Here is a 16,467-nt window from a genome sequence, read left to right as displayed (position 1 = left end):
GGCACAAATCATATATTCCCAGGTTTCCAAGACATGTAATAACCCAACATGAATGAAATGGAGCAAGGTAAAACACCACAACATCAATTAAGCACATACTTTGAACAAAATGGCAAAACTACATAATCTGCCAGAATCTGCATCTTAGCTCTTTGGGAGCTGCATGCAACATAGCTACAGGTCTTCAAACATGGCAAATAATATATGTGGCTGTTGCCAACCAAGAACCCTACAAGCGTCAGCAAGAATCACAGCAAAAGGAATTAAACTCTAGAAGATACAAGGCCACAAACTTTCCCAAAACCATCAGATCTCAGGGACTTAGTGAAAATTCCTGCACCTGAGTTTCTGTTTCTGTTCTGAAGCTTTTTGACCGTAATCAAAACACAACCTACTGGACTCCAAATGACTTGAAAATTGACAGGAAGCTTCACAAACATACCAGGTTCAAAATACTAGCACTGAACTAAGGCTAGTTCTCAACAGAATGACCAGCACATCCTCATCTACAGGGGAAGAAAATGTTTCCAGAATCCCAGACTTAGTGAAATTTTCAGAGTTCAATAATCTGGAATTTTCCAGCCACATGCCCACTTTGTCTAGGCATAGTTTGCACACACACAACACCAAGAGGTCATTGACACCATTATGGTGTTGAGCACAAACCCCTACTATTAACACACAAAAACCCATGCCCTTGGGCTCCACCTATACCATGGAATCAAGGAACAAACTTTCAACAAAACTGTAAATGCAACTCCATAAGGTATTATTCTAAGATGACAACTACATAGGTTGAGTTTCATGTGCACAATGACAAAGTGACATGGGGGTTTGAACCCCATGTTTGTGTCATGCACATCAACAACACCAACACATATACCACACTATCACTAGCATCAAGCACAACAAAATATAACTCCTATGCTAACAAGAGAGTTTGCACACCCTCATATATGGGCATGTGATGGTACACACTCTCACATGCACCACAAGGAACACCCTTGGACTCATGTCACCCTCAAGGGTCAACCCCCACAAGAATCTACCCATGCTTAACTAATAAACTCCACCTACACATGCTTATCACATACACACCAAATACTTGTGGTGAGGGGGAGGCATCCACACCCATAATCACACTCCACAAAATCTGAACATGCAAATAAACTACAAACACAACATAGCCCATCTAAAGCTCATAAGATAGGGCTACACATGCTTAACTAGTGCAATCTCTCACACCTTAAGGCACACCACTTACAAATAACCAAGACAAATTACACAAACTTCTACCAAGGGTATCTTCACACCACAAAAGGTGCAATCACCATAGGTTTCACAAGGCTAGCAAAACCTCATCTATCACTTCACTAGTTTGCAAGACACACACACAAAGAGATCTGCAACTAACTACACTAGCAGGTAGAAGAACTAAAATGCCACTTTGTCTAAGAGTTAGAAAAACAGAAAAAAATAGGCAGTAAAAGAAAAGACAACAAAAAAAAAAGAAACAGGGGCTCCTGGGAATCGAACCCAGAGCCTCTGGTGTCCAGCAACAGCACCAATCCACCACACCACTGTCACTTTGTCGACAGGGTAGAGGAGGTAACAGGTTGTGCTGCTCCTGTGGTTACTGTGCAGATAAAACAGCAAAATAAAAGAGGGCCGAGGGAGGGATCGAACCCACGCCCTCTCATCAGGCACAACACGCGCTACCAGTGCACTATGAATTGGCGCCTGAACTAGTAAGCGCTGCAAAACAGAAGAAAACCACCCCCTGCTCATCTGCTACCGACGACTGGCCGGAACAGGGGAGGTGTCTCGCCGGTGATTCGAGCCAAATTCAACTCCGGCTCGTGGAGGGGAGGAGGCCCACACCCACATGAATCCATCCCCGCGATTATCTATGCCCAAGGGGCTCTACAGCGACGTGGCCACGGCGACCTGCGGCTCCGGCGACACGGACAACTCGCCGACGATCTCTACTGCTTCGGGCCCGATCTAAGACAGGGAGGAAGGAGGAGGTGCACTACCTCGCGTACGAGTCGAGGAGGGAGCGACCGTAGAGGAAGTAGCAGGAAGAAGAGCGCGGTGCGACGGAGCTTGTCGGAGATGCGTTGCCGTCGGGAAGTAGTGGAAGCAGAGCGGGGGAAGGCGATCCAGCGGAGGGAACGGGTTCCTGGAGACGCCCTCGAGCTGCTGGCGTCTTCGAAGAGGAAGCAAGGGTAGCAGAACGACGGCGGCGACGATCTTCACCCGTCGGCCATGGCAGACCCGAGGTTCTCCTACCTTGCTGCGACGAGAGAGGGAGAGGGGATCGAGATCTAGACGGTGCGGCGGCGGGGAGGAACCCTAACCCGCAGGCATGGACGCCAAGGGGGTTAAATAGAGGAAAGGAGAGGTGAGGATCGCGGCGCTGCCATGTGCGTGCGGGGAGCTTCGGCTCGTGGAGGGGAGCGAGGTGAGAGGCTGACTTGTGGGGCCGCCTGCCTCGTTGGAAAGGGGAGGAGGACGACGCCCGCGCGCGTGAGCTGGGAAGGAGTGGGCTGGGCCGCGCTGGTTTGCTTGCCACTGGCGTCAGATAGAGGAGAGGGCTGAGAGGGATTTGAACTTATTTTAAAATAAACACAGCTAGGACTTAAATCCACTAGCATTTCTGTTGGGGTAAAAATCAAAGCAAAAATGCCCCTGTCCATAAGGAATTATGGCCTATTAGAATAAAATAGGAAAACAATATTTGGAGCCATTGGAATAAATGCAAAACAGTAATTAATTTACTGTTTTGGGTTTATTTGCACCTTTAAAAATCAAGGTTCATTACAGCAAATACACACATCATCATTCCCACAATAAACTCTAATCACAAAACATTTTAGAACAACTTTTGGGAAGATGGAATTTGAACATGAGATAAAAGGAAAGGAAAAAAGGTTTGAAATAGCAAGGAGCTTTGAAATCCCAAACCACCACTTCTACACACCACACTCCAACATCACCTATGCATCAACACAAGAAATTACAATACCACAACATCACACCTAGCAAGATCACATGCAATCATAACAGGACATAGAATCATAAGGTATGGCAAGGATGGTATGGCATGGATGCATGCATGCAAAAGAAGAATAGAAGGTGACACATGAATTCATACATGCATAGAAACTCTCATGACAAAGTCAAGGTGGTCCCACATGAAAGGTTACAAAAAGGGAAAGTCCTACACTTGGGGCATTACATATTGTGGGATGAAGCGGCCCGGACCGACCTTACACGTACGCTTACGTGAGACTGGTTCCACCGACAGACATGCACTTGATGCATAAGGTGGCTAGCGGGTGTCTATCTCTCCCATTTTAGTCGAATTGGATTCGATGAAAAGGGTCCTTATGAAGGGTAAATAGCATTGGCATATCAACGTTGTGGCTGTCACGTAGGTAAGAAGCGTTCTTGCTATAAACCCAAACCAGACACGTAAAACTTGCAACAACAATTAGAGGACGTCTAACTTGTTTTTGAAGGGTATGCAATGTGATGTGATATGGCCAAAAGGATGTGATGTTACATATGTGATGTATGAGATTGATCATATTCTTGTAATAGGATCCACGACGTGCATGTCGATGAGTATGACAACCGACATGAGCCATAGGAGTTGTCTTAATTTATTCTATGAGATGCAATGCCATGTTGATTACTTTACATTATCGCAAACGGTTAGCTATAATAGTAGAAGTAATAGTTGGCGTGACGACTTCACGGAGACACAATGATGGAGATCATGATGATGGAGATCATAGTGTCATGCCGGTGACGATGATGATCATGATGCCCCGAAGATGGAGATCAAAGAAGCAAGATGATATTGACCATATCATATCACTATATGATTGCATGTGATGTTTATCATGTTTTTTCACCATATAATGTACATGTCTTTGCCTTTTGAAATACACCAATCACCTCGTGTCTGAGGCTCCAGATATATGCTTTCAGCTGCAATTATAAAACCACAGTGTATGATAATTAATCTGCAGTTTCTGAAGCATGTAATATGAGTGTATAAAAACGTAGACATTACGACATGTATTTAAAAATATTAATTAAGTTTTCAAAAAAAATGAAAAATGTCTATATATAAAATGTTCCTGATGTGTACAAAAAATGTACATTGTATGCTAAAAAAGTACACATCAGAAATACATATTGTATAAAAACGTTAATCCTGTATTTAAAATGTTAACCTGCATAAAAATAATGCTTTGAATATGTGCAGAAAAATGTAAAAATGTATGAAAATCTGAGTAGAAAGCATGCATATGATAAAATGCTTGTCAGGTGCTACCTCTCCACTATAATATACTTCCTCTGTTCGTAAATATAAGTCTTTCTAGAGATTCTACTAGAGGACTACATACGAATTTATGTAGACATACTTTAGAATATATATTCATTCATTTTCCTTCGTATGTAGTCACCTAGTGAAATCTTTTAAAAGACTTATATTTAGGAACGAAGGGAGTAAGATGTTTTTTTGTACTCCAATAAAGACAGAATAATTAAAAATTGTTTTTTTACCATGAAAACTGCAGGACTTGACCCCACATCATTTTATTAAAAAAAGAGCAGACAAAGTCATATGTACAGATCCACAAGGGGTGCAAAAAGAATAAAGAAGAAAAAATAAGCTGAGCTACAGGGAAGAACAAAATATTTCACCAAAATGTTAATCATGTATTGAGAAAGGTGTCCGATGTATATGAAAAATGTTTCACCTATTTAAATATGTATAAAAATTTGTTTATTGCCATTGAAAAAGGTTCATTGTGTATTGAAATTTTATTTGTCCATGTATTCAAAAAAAGATGTTCAAAACATGCATTTAGAAAAAATGTACATCGATTATTCAAAAAATACTAAACGTGTATCAAGTAAATGATTCATGTGTACACTTAAAAAGTACATTGTGCGTAGAGAAAATAGACATGTGTTGAACCAAAAGAGTAATTGATGAGACAAAGAAAGACATACAAAACAATTGAAAATCAAGAAATAAAGAAGTAACACCAAAAGAGAAAAAGAAAACCAATGAAAAAGAATGGGAATAGTAAAAACCAAGAAAAAACAAAGAGAACTTAAAATAAGAACAAAAAACAGAGAAAAATCTAGTGAAAATCAAGAAAGAAACAAAAAAGAACAGATGAAAAAAGCAAAGGGAAGACCATGAAGAAACAAAGAAATGTGGGAAAATACAAAAAAGCGAAAAAAATCCAAAGAGAACCAAAACCTATAGCAAGGGAACGAGCCATACAGTAATCGAGCGGATGTTATTGGGCCGGTCCATTTACCTGACATCGCGGGGTGCTGCCGGGTAGGGGAGCTGGCAATTGCTCCCGAGTAACAGCTTGAACTCATTAATTGAGGAGTACACATTTTAAAGATGACTTTCATCTCTCCAGATTACAACAAATGACGTACGTCATGCGTGTCACTTGTCGCAACCTAGTAATTTTTCTTTTTCTTGTAGATTTATATTTTTAAAACGTTTTATCTTCTATACTATGCGTCCAAATCTCGAACCCCTTTCATCTTTGAATTTTCTGCATCAAGATCTTTAAAACTAGATCACATGTTGATCATTTTGATGAATTTATTTTTTTCACGATAGGAAAAAAACAGAAAACACGTATTTTCACATTTTTCGCTTTTCCGAGAGGCAGGGCATGCCTCTCATAAAGGTAAAACTATGCCTCTTGTGAAATTAGAACCGTGCCTCTCGCGGAAAAAACACGCCTTTTCCATTTCCAAGAGGCACGGGCTTGCCTCTCACGAAAACAAAAATGTGCCTATCGCGGAAGAAAAAAACGTGCCTCTGGTGAAAAAATAAACAGAAAACACGTTTTTCTTGCCTTTCCAAGAACCACGGCCGTGCCTCTCACGAAGGTAAAATTGTGCATCTCGCGAAAGCAAAATCGTGCCTCTCGCAAATAAAAAACAAAAAATGTTTTTTTCCATTTTCAAAAGGCACGGCTGTGCCTCCCATGAAGGCAAAACCGTGCCTCTTGCGAAAGCAAAACTGTGCCTCTTGCAAAAAAACAGAAAACGTGTTTTTTTCCGTTTCCGAGAGGTGTGGCCGTGCCTCTCTCGAAAAAAAGTAGAAAACAAAATTTTCTTTCCTTTCCGAGAGGCAGGACCGTGCCTCTCACGAAGGCAAAATCATGCCTCTCGTGGAAGCAAAACCGTGCCTGTAGCAAAAAAAACGTGTTTTTCCGTTTTTGGGAGGCGCGGCCGTGCCTCTCGCGAAGGCAAAACCATGTCTCTCACGGAAGCAAAACCGTGTCTCTCGACAAAAAAACAGAAAATCCGTTTTTCTTTCCTTTTCGAGAGGCACAACAAAACCGTGCCTCTTGCGGAAGCAAAACTGCGCCTCTCGTAAAAAAATAAAACAGAAAATGTGTTTTCTTCCTTTCCGAGAGGCGCGACCGTGCCTCTCGCGTAGTTAAAACCGTGCCTCTCACGAAAAAAAAAAGTTTTTTTTCATGCAAAAAATTGAAATTTTTTCCATCAAAAAGCCAAGAAAGACCGATGAAAAATTTTAAACACCAAAAAAAAACATAACATAAAAAGCCAAAAGCGCGTGCAAAAAAAATATAAAAACGAAATCCGAAGGAAGCGCTCTGAACGCGACATGTGGCAGCGGCTGAGAACGCGCCAAGTGGGATTGCTTATTGAGAGGCTTTCGAAGGAGCACTCGCTAACTAGTTGCTCTCGCAAGCCGGTAGAACATCCAATATACCTCACCATTCTTCGTGCCGAGTCTAACCAAGCCCGACAAAGAAAACCCAGGCCGAACCCGATCAAGCCCAGTTGTCAGGCATACAAGTCAGGCCCAAGCCCAGCCTATCAGTGTAAAAGCCCGTCGGGCCTTGGGCCGGGCGGTTCGGATATCCCTCAAAAAAGTATCCTTCCCCTTCCATGAAAACAAAATTTGAAATATTGAAAAAGAAAGTACGCATGATATAGTCTAGAACAGCTTTGTTGGGAAGACGAAGGCTCAGGCCGAACCCGATCAAGCCCAGTTGTCAGGCATACAAGTCAGGCCCAAGCCCAGCCTATCAGTGTAAAAGCCCGTCGGGCCTTGGGCCGGGCGGTTCGGATATCCCTCAAAAAAGTATCCTTCCCCTTCCATGAAAACAAAATTTGAAATATTGAAAAAGAAAGTACGCATGATATAGTCTAGAACAGCTTTGTTGGGAAGACGAAGGCTCAGGCCGAACCCGATCAAGCCCAGTTGTCAGGCATACAAGTCAGGCCCAAGCCCAGCCTATCAGTGTAAAAGCCCGTCGGGCCTTGGGCCGGGCGGTTCGGATATCCCTCAAAAAAGTATCCTTCCCCTTCCATGAAAACAAAATTTGAAATATTGAAAAAGAAAGTACGCATGATATAGTCTAGAACAGCTTTGTTGGGAAGACGAAGGCTCAGGCCGAACCCGATCAAGCCCAGTTGTCAGGCATACAAGTCAGGCCCAAGCCCAGCCTATCAGTGTAAAAGCCCGTCGGGCCTTGGGCCGGGCGGTTCGGATATCCCTCAAAAAAGTATCCTTCCCCTTCCATGAAAACAAAATTTGAAATATTGAAAAAGAAAGTACGCATGATATAGTCTAGAACAGCTTTGTTGGGAAGACGAAGGCTCAGGCCGAACCCGATCAAGCCCAGTTGTCAGGCATACAAGTCAGGCCCAAGCCCAGCCTATCAGTGTAAAAGCCCGTCGGGCCTTGGGCCGGGCGGTTCGGATATCCCTCAAAAAAGTATCCTTCCCCTTCCATGAAAACAAAATTTGAAATATTGAAAAAGAAAGTACGCATGATATAGTCTAGAACAGCTTTGTTGGGAAGACGAAGGCTCAGGCCGAACCCGATCAAGCCCAGTTGTCAGGCATACAAGTCAGGCCCAAGCCCAGCCTATCAGTGTAAAAGCCCGTCGGGCCTTGGGCCGGGCGGTTCGGATATCCCTCAAAAAAGTATCCTTCCCCTTCCATGAAAACAAAATTTGAAATATTGAAAAAGAAAGTACGCATGATATAGTCTAGAACAGCTTTGTTGGGAAGACGAAGGCTCTGGGACTCAAAGATAAAAGTACTCTGCCCTGCTTTGGCAGAAATAGAACGCGCCAGGTAGGGGTCGAACCTACGGCCTTCCGCTTAGGAAACGGACGCTCTATCCACTGAGCTACAGGCGCTATTACTGACATTATTAACCGACTGTCCTTCTGGTAAATTACTAGTACGCGTCAGTTGAGAAGTAAAAATAATTAACTCCAACACACTACCTATTTTCTCTAGCAGTACAAAAATGATACAACAGTAAGTCATGCATCTTAGTTATAAGTTATAGTTTTAGCATTAGTAAATCCATGTCGACTGCCATGTATCATAGTCAGTTCATGCATGTAAGTCATCAGTTAATTTTATTTGCACTAAGTTTTGAGCTTTCATGGACACGGTATATATATGTGTTGAATGCTTGTAGTATACTGATATAGTTGATCGTTCACAATTTTTAGAATTATCACTCTTCTAACTGAATTCTAGCTAGTTTTTCTCTCTTTTAAATCATTTTGTTATACACTTCATACATTTTACTGTTTTAAAGTGTAAATTGAGAATATACTTTCATTTTATTTTAATTTATTTCAGTTGTTTATGTACTACCTAATTAGTTATTTTTTTCACAAGATTACCGCAACAACACGCTGGATATCATCTAGTTTCATAACAATTGAACATCATAAGCTTCTTTGGAATTAATTTTGTTCTAGTAAAACTAAGAGAACATAAATTTACTATCACAGTGACTAAGGCCCTGTTTGGAATCACCTAGATTATATAATCCAGTTTTTATAATCTATTATGTCTCCAAACAGGACAGCTTATGGTGTAGGTTATATAAACTAGATGGATAGATTATTAAAAACTCATAATCTACTCTATACCAGCTAAAATCAGATTATGGATTGCTAATGACCCATTACCCTTGTAAAGTTGGAGATAATTACATTCCTACCACCGCCACCCTCCTCTTTTTTTAAAAAAACAAAGGGCAGACAGGTCATTATGCAATGTAAAACCTGGATTACAGTTTATATAATCTGGCCTCCAAACATGGTCACCTAGATTATTTTTATAAACCAGATTATATAATCTATCTTCATAATCTAGATTATCATAATCTATTATGGTTCCAAACAGGGCCTAAGACGTTCGAGAAGCTTGGGACGATCGATCCAAATGTTGTTTTACATGCTATTGTACCTACCGACGGTTTTTTTTTTTTGGAAAAGGAGGTTAAACCCCGGCCTCTGCATCAATCGATGCATGCAGCCATCTTTATTAATTATTTCAGAAAGGTCTAACAAAAGTACGCATCAATCCACCCAAAGCCACCATTCACACCTACAAACTCGATAATGTGGAGTGCTCTCACTCCACATATCTAAGACCGGTGTCGTCGTCAATCCATCCACATAACGTATCGGGAACAACAGTCGGTGCAACACACCTAAAACGCACACCTTACGCACACGTTTTACAAGCCGCCATCATCATCGAACCACTGACCCATCTTCAGGAAAGAGATCCGCATCATCCTTGCCAGTCCAAACATCCGTCAACGCCACCACGGCGCCACCGCCCTTCGCTTATCCGTCCAGATGCGAAGACTCCGGGAGATCTGTCGTGCGTAGCACCTGCCAACCAGGCATGACTCAGCGTAGCACCTGTTGGCCAGGCATGACTTGACAGCTCCACCGAAATTTCGTGCAAGACGAAGCCGCTCCACCGAAATTCCGTGCAAGACGAAGCCGCTCCACCTCCTGCCTCAGTGTGTCAGCGCTGCTCCACAAACGATGCTCCGAAGAGAGAAACGACACCGCAGTACCGCCATCGTCCGATCTGAAAGACCAGATCCTAGGGTTTCCCCCGAAGCAGTGCCCCACCAGCAACCGTTTATGACCCACACAGTGCCCACCACCATTCAACCCTCAAGACGAAGCCTTCAGGAAGGTCACGACGTCAAGGACGCCGCCGCCGCCCACCGGAGTTACGGTTTTCACCCAAGAGGTAAGGTAGGGGAGCAGAGGAGCAGATATATACCGACGTCTCCAAAAAGAAAAAACGGCGCCCTTGAGCGTCGTCGGCGGCGCGGCCGGCCTGGGCCAACCAAGGGGTTTCCCCAATCCGAATCTCCTCCACCAGCTTCACCCGCAGGTAGGGCCCCAGCAACCACGCCGGCACCGCCAAGAATCCGTAGGAGAGAGGCCCACAGATCAGGGCCGGAGAACAGCGGCCAGATCTGGCGCCGCCGGCAGCCACAGCAGCCACGCGACGGCTGACCACACGAGGGTACACGGCCCAGAGGTGCGCCTGCGACGACGTGCCGCTGCCCGCACCGCCACCTGCGCCCCACATGGGACAACCCCCCACCGCGCGAAGAGGAGCCGTCGGGGCGCGCCGCCCTCGCCCCTGCCTTTGGCAGACGGGCGTGGCCGCCACCGCCGGCACCGGCGGCGACAGCGGACGAGGGAGGGAGGAGATCGTACGCCCGCTCGATGTAGGGTTGGGGCCTCCGGAGTTGCTCGCCCTAGCGACCCGGGAGGCAGTTTCTGGAGGAAGGTACGGCTGGACGGGGAGTCTCCTGAGGCGACGAGCGGGCGGCGGCTAAGGTTGAGGAGGCGGCAGCGCGGCGGCAAAGACATGGCCTACCTACCGACGGTGTACCACATGCCAAACGTCAACACCTCCACCCTCCTTAACTTCTTCTCCGACATGAGGAAACTAGCCACCGTCATCGATGCCTACATTGCGTCACCTACCGCAACTGGTACACTACCATCGCCATCGCCGGTATGTCCTCCTTCAGCGCCATGTTCGTGCACACCCTCTCCGCCGCGCTCCTTAATTTCGTATATGCTTTGTTTCCTAAACTATACAATACTATTTGTTTATGCAGTTTGCAGCATCGGCAAGTTATCTTAAATTTTTTTGCATGGACCAGTAAAACTGAACTTAGACTTAACGCTTGAAGCGAAACTTCAGTGCGAAATGCTGGAGAGAAAATGGCGCAGCAAAGCGCACACGTTCACTTCTAATATATACTGTTCACGCAGAGGACACAAACAGGGGATCGATATTATCATTCGACGGGCAAGGTGATCATAATTTACATAATTTACAATTTAAATTCCCCGCCACTCCATGGGCAACTAACGGTATAATCAAAACGGGATAATGAGTATGCATATGTTCGCTCTGAAATAAGCGAATTGATAATGCTAATACAAATTATACAGTATGACACTAGCTAGTAGTCGAACTGTTGCCAGGTGCTGAACGTCTGTCCGAACAACCACCACGCCGGCACGACGTCCTGGAAGACCTTGTACTGGCCGCCGGAGGAGGTGATGGCGAAGCTGAGCCCTTGTCCTTTCAGCCCCGCTAGGCACTGCCAGTTAGCGCCCCAGTTCTGGGACATGGGGATCCATGCCGTGTTGGTACCCTTCACCGACATGCTCTTGATTGACCCGCTCATGGCGATGTTGGTCACCAGCACCAGCTCGAAGTAGTTGAAGCCGTTGATGGTGAAGCGCAGGCCGCCTTGCCTCTGGCACGCGACCTGCTGGTAGAGGACGGGGACAATGCCGGCGCGGTAGATGGCAAGGTTCTCCCAAGCGGGCTGGGACATGTCGAAGTGGACGCGAGGAGGGTTGCACCATCCCCCGTTGTCGCTGGGGAGAGCCCAGTTGGGAGGGCAAAAGTTGGTGGCGGAGACGGTGATGGATGTGCCGGGCTTGCACATATGGGACTTGCTTGTGTCACAGGTGATGAGGTAACACTGTCCGCACGACAAACCGTTGTTGAACAGGGCCGTGCTCAATGCCGCGTTGTTGATTCCATACCCCGCGTTGTACAGGTTCTCGTACCCACATGCGCCACCTGCACAATGCACAGGCAAAAAAGATGTACAGTCAGGTGCAGCGATTGCCGATCTTCTTTTCCTTGTCAATCTGCCGGTGTCGACATTTTTTTTTAAAACTTGTTTGTGCTGTGTCCTCAATGAATTAGATGTATCGGATGGTTGCTTTATAATATATAAAGCAGGGAAAATCCTTTATCGTCAAAAAGATGTACGGTGAGACATGCACACAAGCATGATAAATATTACACATTGATGGTTCCCGGGGAAGCTGAAGTTAAGCATTGATTAGCTAGCTTACCCATTGTGTCAGAGCCGTCGGCGCCGCCGTAGAAGGTGGCATGCGCTGGGAGCCAGTAGCCGGACTTGGCGGGCGCGAAGCAGAAGGCGAGAACCGCCGCGAACAGCTGCAGGAAGCATAAGCGCATCCCAGCTGCCATCTTTGTGCTAGAGAGATCAGATGGTTGGGCTTCTCTCGCAGCAGCTAGCTTCCTAGATATTGTGGCGATCGAGCGGGTTTGGAGGTGAGGAATGATTGCAACAATGGTGGTGCTTAAATAGGAATCTAGCTAGCTAGCTTATGAATGCGGTGAGCAATGATGGAGAGGGAATGATTGTCGTACCTGTTAGCGTACGTATGGGATCGCGGTTCCAACGATAGTATAGCTGCACATGGCTGCAACCTCCACAGATTGACTTGCTCTTTCTAATCATCCAACGCAGGTCAGATCGACCAAGCTCTACTAGTACCTCGTTTCTTAATTGTAAATACATTCGAAATGATAGGTTATCTGAACAACCGATTTGACATTCTTCCAATTGTTCCTTAGTTAGTGCTGGATGTCACGCTAGCCACCAACTAGTTAAAAGTTCTAAACAGTATCTAACTGCAAGCCCAACTCCCTCAAATTTTTGAAGCGCGTGATTACTTGATTACAGTACACCTCTTTGCCTTTTGAATTACACTCAGATAACAGCATAAGAAGCATACTCAGGACACTAATCACCTCGTGTCTGAGGTTTCAGATTTATGATTTCGGCTGCAATTATAAAAAACACAGTGTATGATTCATGATCTATCGTGTCTCAAGCATGTAATATGAGTGTATAAAAACATAGACATTACAACATGTATTTAAAAATATAAATTAGGTTTTGAAAAAATGAAACATGTCTATATATAAAATTTTCCTGATGAGTACAAAAAAATATACATTGTGTTGGAAAGAAGTACACATCAGAAACACATATTTTTAGAAATATGTTAATCATGTATTTAAAATGTTAACAGTGTAGAAAAATAATGTTTCAAATATGTGCAGGAAAATGTACAAAATGTATGAAAATCTGAGTAAAAAGCATATATATATGATAAAAATCCTTGTCATGTACTACCGCTCCACTATAATATAAGATGCTTTTTGCACTCTAATAAAGACAGAATATTTAAAAAAGTTTACATGTGTATATAGTGTTTGTTATGTATACTATAAATGCACAATCTGCATGAAAAACTAGGCATCGAAACCAAATATATCACCAAAATGTTAATCATGTATTTAAAAAAGGTGTCCGATGTATATGGAAAATGTTCCATCTATTTAAATATGTGAAAACTGTATAAAAGAATTATTGCCATTGAAAAAGGTTCATTGTGCATAGAAATTTTATTTGACCATGGATTTAAAAAAGATGTTGAAAAAATTCAAAAATATATAATTTGTATCAAGTAAATAATTCATGCATACACTTAAAAAGTACATTGTGTACCAAAAAAATAGACGTGTTGAACCAGAAAAGTAATTGGTGAAACAAAGAAAGTCACACATAACCATTGAAAATCAAGAAATAAAAAAGTAAAACCAAAAGAGAAAAAGGAACCAGTGAAAAAGAATGGGAATAGTAAAATCAAAGAAAAAACAACGAAAACTGAAAAATTGAATAAAAAATAGATAGAAGAGCAGTGAAAACCAAGAAAGAAACAAAAAAGATGGAAAGGCAAAGAGGAAACTATGAAGAAACAAAGAAATGTGAAAGAAAAAAAATGAGAAAACCCAAAGAGAACCAAAACCTACAACGACCGAACGAGACATACAGCAACAAAGCAGATGTTATTGGTGTTGGAAATATGCCCTAGAGGCAATAATAAATTAGTTATTATTATTAGTTCATGATAATCGTTTATTATCCATGCTATAATTGTATTGATTGGAAACACAATACTTGTGTGGATACATAGACAAAACACTATCCCTAGTAAGCCTCTAGTTGACTAGCTCGTTGATCAAAGATGGTCAAGGTTTCCTGGCCATAGGCAAGTGTTGCCACTTGATAACGGGATCACATCATTAGAAGAATCATGTGATGGACTAGACCCAAACTAATAGACGTAGCATGTTGATCGTGTCATTTTATTGCTACTGTTTTCTGCGTGTCAAGTATTTATTCCTATGACCATGAGATCATATAACTTACTAACACCGAAGGAATACTTTGTGTGTATCAAACGTCGCAACGTAACTGGGTGACTATAAAGATGCTCTACAGGTATCTCCGAAGGTGTTCGTTGAGTTAGTATGGATCGAGACTGGGATTTGTCACTCCGTGTGACGGAGAGGTATCTCGGGGCCCACTCGGTAATACAACATCACACACAAGCCTTGCAAGCAATGTGACTTAGTGTAAGTTACGGGATCTTGTATTACGGAACGAGTAAAGAGACTTGCCGGTAAACGAAATTGAAATAGGTATGCGGATACTGACGATCGAATCTCGGGGCAAGTAACATACCGAAGGACAAAGGGAATGACATACGGGATTATATGAATCCTTGGCACTGAGGTTCAAACGGTAAGATCTTCGTAGAATATGTAGGATCCAATATGGGCATCCAGGTCCCGCTATTGGATATTGACCGAGGAGTCTCTCGGGTCATGTCTACATAGTTCTCGAACCCGCAGGGTCTGCACACTTCAGGTTCGACGTTGTTTTATGCGTATTTGAGTTATATGGTTGGTTACCGAATGTTGTTCGAAGTCCCGGATGAGATCACGGACGTCACGAGGGTTTCCGGAATGGTCCGGAAACGAAGATTGATATATAGGATGACCTCATTTGATTACCGGAAAGTTTTCGGAGTTACCGGGAATGACGAATGGGTTCCGGGAGTTCACCGGGGGGGGGCAACCCACCCCGGGGAAGCCCATAGGCATTGGGGGAGCCGCACCAGCCCTTAGTGGGCTGGTGGGACAGCCCAAAAGAGGCCTATGCGCATTGGAAGAAAAATCAAAGAGAAAAGAAAAAAAAAGGAAGGAGGTGGGAAAGGGAAGAAGGACTCCACCTTCCAAACCAAGTAGGACTCGGTTTGGGGGGGGAGACCTTCCCCCTTGGTTCGGCCGACCCCCTTGGGAGTCCTTGGACCCCAAGGCAAGGCTCCCCCCTCCTCCTCCTATATATAGTGGGGTTTTAGGGCTGATTTGAGACAACTTTTGCCACGGCAGCCCGACCACATATCTCCACGGTTTTACCTCTAGATCGCGTTTCTGCGGAGCTCGGGCGGAGCCCTGCTGAGACGAGATCATCACCAACCTCCGGAGCGCCGTCACGCTGCCGGAGAACTCTTCTACCTCTCCGTCTCTCTTGCTGGATCAAGAAGGCCGAGATCATCGTCGAGCTGTACGTGTGCTGAACGCGGAGGTGCCATCCGTTCGGCACTAGATCGTGGGACTGATCGCGGGATAGTTCGCGGGGCGGATCGAGGGACGTGAGGACATTCCACTACATCAACCGCGTTCACTAACGCTTCTGCTGTACGGTCTACAAGGGTACGTAGATCACACATCCCCTCTCGTAGATGGACATCACCATGATAGGTCTTCGTGCGCGTAGGAAAATTTTTGTTTCCCATGCGACGTTCCCCAACAGTGGCATCATGAGCTAGGTTCATGCGTAGATGTCTTCTCGAGTAGAACACAAAAGTTTTTATGGGCGGTGATGTGCGTTTTGCTGCCCTCCTTAGTCTTTTCTTGATTCCGCGGTATTGTTGGATTGAAGCGGCTTGGACCGACATTACTCGTACGCTTACGAGAGACTGGTTTCATCGCTACGAGTAACCCCGTTGCTCAAAGATGACTGGCAAGTGTCGGTTTCTCCAACTTTAGTTGAATCGGATTTGACCGAGGAGGTCCTTGTATAAGGTTAAATAGCAATTCATATATCTCCGTTGTGGTGTTTGCGTAAGTAAGATGCGATCCTACTAGATACCCATGGTCACCACGTAAAACATGCAACAACAAAATTAGAGGACGTCTAACTTGTTTTTGCAGGGTATGCTTGTGATGTGATATGGCCAACGATGTGATGTGATATATTGGATGTATGAGATTATCATGTTGTAATAGATAATATCGACTTGCACGTCGATGGTACGGCAACCGACAGGAGCCATAGGGTTGTCTTTAAACTAACGTTTGTGCTTGCAGATGCGTTTACTATAT

At 44.1% G+C, this 16,467-nt stretch overlaps 1 protein-coding gene and 1 non-coding gene across 2 annotated transcripts; both read right to left on the bottom strand.

The window, feature by feature from the left end:
• Positions 1-8,167: 8,167 nt before the first annotated feature.
• Positions 8,168-8,240, bottom strand: TRNAR-CCU. The gene has a single exon. It is a non-coding gene; the product is annotated as a tRNA-Arg (tRNA).
• Positions 8,241-11,172: 2,932 nt separating this feature from the next.
• Positions 11,173-12,482, bottom strand: LOC123395015 (expansin-A31-like). The gene is made up of 2 exons (XM_045089922.1): positions 12,273-12,482; positions 11,173-11,991 (listed from the first exon to the last, which is right to left on the bottom strand). Exons 1-2 carry the CDS (start codon positions 12,409-12,411, stop codon positions 11,360-11,362), a joined length of 771 nt encoding a protein of 256 aa, XP_044945857.1. The 5' UTR covers positions 12,412-12,482; the 3' UTR covers positions 11,173-11,359.
• Between the last annotated feature and the right edge of the window lie 3,985 nt (positions 12,483-16,467).

Source organism: Hordeum vulgare, chromosome 5H (genome assembly GCF_904849725.1).
Source record: "Hordeum vulgare subsp. vulgare chromosome 5H, MorexV3_pseudomolecules_assembly, whole genome shotgun sequence".
In the NCBI taxonomy this organism is placed as follows: domain Eukaryota; kingdom Viridiplantae; phylum Streptophyta; class Magnoliopsida; order Poales; family Poaceae; genus Hordeum; species Hordeum vulgare.
This window is presented reverse-complemented; position numbering and strand designations above follow the sequence as displayed.